At 43.4% G+C, this 1,392-nt stretch overlaps 1 protein-coding gene across 1 annotated transcript; it reads left to right on the plus strand.

Moving 5' to 3' along the window:
- Nucleotides 1-236: 236 nt before the first annotated feature.
- Nucleotides 237-1,387, plus strand: LOC111669329 (growth arrest and DNA damage-inducible protein GADD45 gamma-like; the record flags this gene model as incomplete). The annotated part of the gene is made up of 3 exons (XM_023425592.2): nucleotides 237-909; nucleotides 1,034-1,241; nucleotides 1,358-1,387. Coding segments are annotated over exons 1-3 (339 nt in total), but the record flags the coding sequence as incomplete, so codon positions are not given.
- Nucleotides 1,388-1,392: the final 5 nt, after the last annotated feature.

The following is a 1,392-nucleotide window of genomic DNA, read 5'->3' on the forward strand; positions in this document are numbered from 1 at the left end:
AGTTGAGTGTAATCCACTAAAGTGAAAATCAAATCTGCATCAGTTTTGGTAGAAGTTACTGATTGCTATTGATCATTGTCATTATTAATAATTTTTTATCACTGGGTGGTAACAGTTAAAGTGCAGGCTTATTTGAAAAGTCATGGCTTAATTAATTTGTAACAATAATGTAACTTGATAAGAATTAATGCGGACTTGATGTTCACATGTGATGGACAACAGTTCTCAAGCAATTATCGAGATTCTGTTAATATAATTAATATCAATATTGATACCATGCTGAAATGAATGGAAATCAACAATTGCCCGGAATGTCATAAAATTACATTACAGACCTGCAGCTCAGTGGTTGGTGGTCTTTAAAAAGTTTGGCTGTATGTGTGAGATACTGTAGATGATAACATGCAAACGCCACTGTAGAGTCCTCTAAAAGTTTGAATGGCAGTTATTGGTCGCTTCTAATTCATCCTGAACTTTGAGGACTTTGACGACAGCAGTCTGGTCTTCCTGTGTGGTTTCATTATTCCTGTATGCTCAAAGAATCACTTAAAGGTCAGAGAGTTTCTACATCTGATCCTTTCAACCAAAGCTGCCCCCGACTTTCTAAGACTTTCTATAGGCACGCGTCCCTGAGGGTGGGGTGGGGGCTGCAGGCCTGTTGTAGCCATTGTGCCCCCAGCAGCCAATCAGGCAGTGAGCGTGTGCCGGGTCTGCAGTATAAATGCTGGCACACTCTAGGAAGCAGCACAAACACTGTTCTCTGGACTTTCTGACCACATCAGCTGTACTGTGAGAAACAAACGTGATCATGCAGTCTCCTGGAAAATCTCTGAAGGAAGCTCTGCTCTGCGCTCAGAGCGAGGACCGACTCACTGTTGGAGTGTATGAGAGCGCTAAAATTATGACTGAGTAAGTAAACTAAACACGAGTTAAATACGACTTAAATATGACTTTGGCATATTCACTAATGACTCAACTTGATCAATATCTGAGAGCTGTAACTAACAGGACGTGTCTTTTCTTTGTCCAACAGTGACCTGGACAGTGTGTCTTTCTGCGTCCTGGCCACGGATGAGGAGTTCGAGTGTGACATCGCTCTCCAGATCCACTTCACCCTCATCCAGTCCTTCTGCTTCGACAACGACATCAGCATCGTCAGAGTGAGCGACATGCAGCGTCTGGCTGAGATCGTTGGTGACAAGGCAGAGCAGCTTGAAGACGCTCACTGCGTCCTCATCACGGTATGTAGACCTCAGTTAAATCATGTTCTTTTATTGTTATCTTTCACATGTTTGTACGTGATGCTGTTTTCAAAGACGCAAAGACTAAACTCTCTCCCCTCTTCCTGCTTGAACAGAACCCAGCTGACGGGTCTTGGGAGGACCCTGCTCT

The sequence above is a fragment of the Seriola lalandi genome, unplaced genomic scaffold (genome assembly GCF_002814215.2).
Source record: "Seriola lalandi dorsalis isolate HSWRI2012SDOR001 ecotype SW California unplaced genomic scaffold, Sedor1 jcf7180002054791, whole genome shotgun sequence".
Classification (NCBI taxonomy): domain Eukaryota; kingdom Metazoa; phylum Chordata; class Actinopteri; order Carangiformes; family Carangidae; genus Seriola; species Seriola lalandi.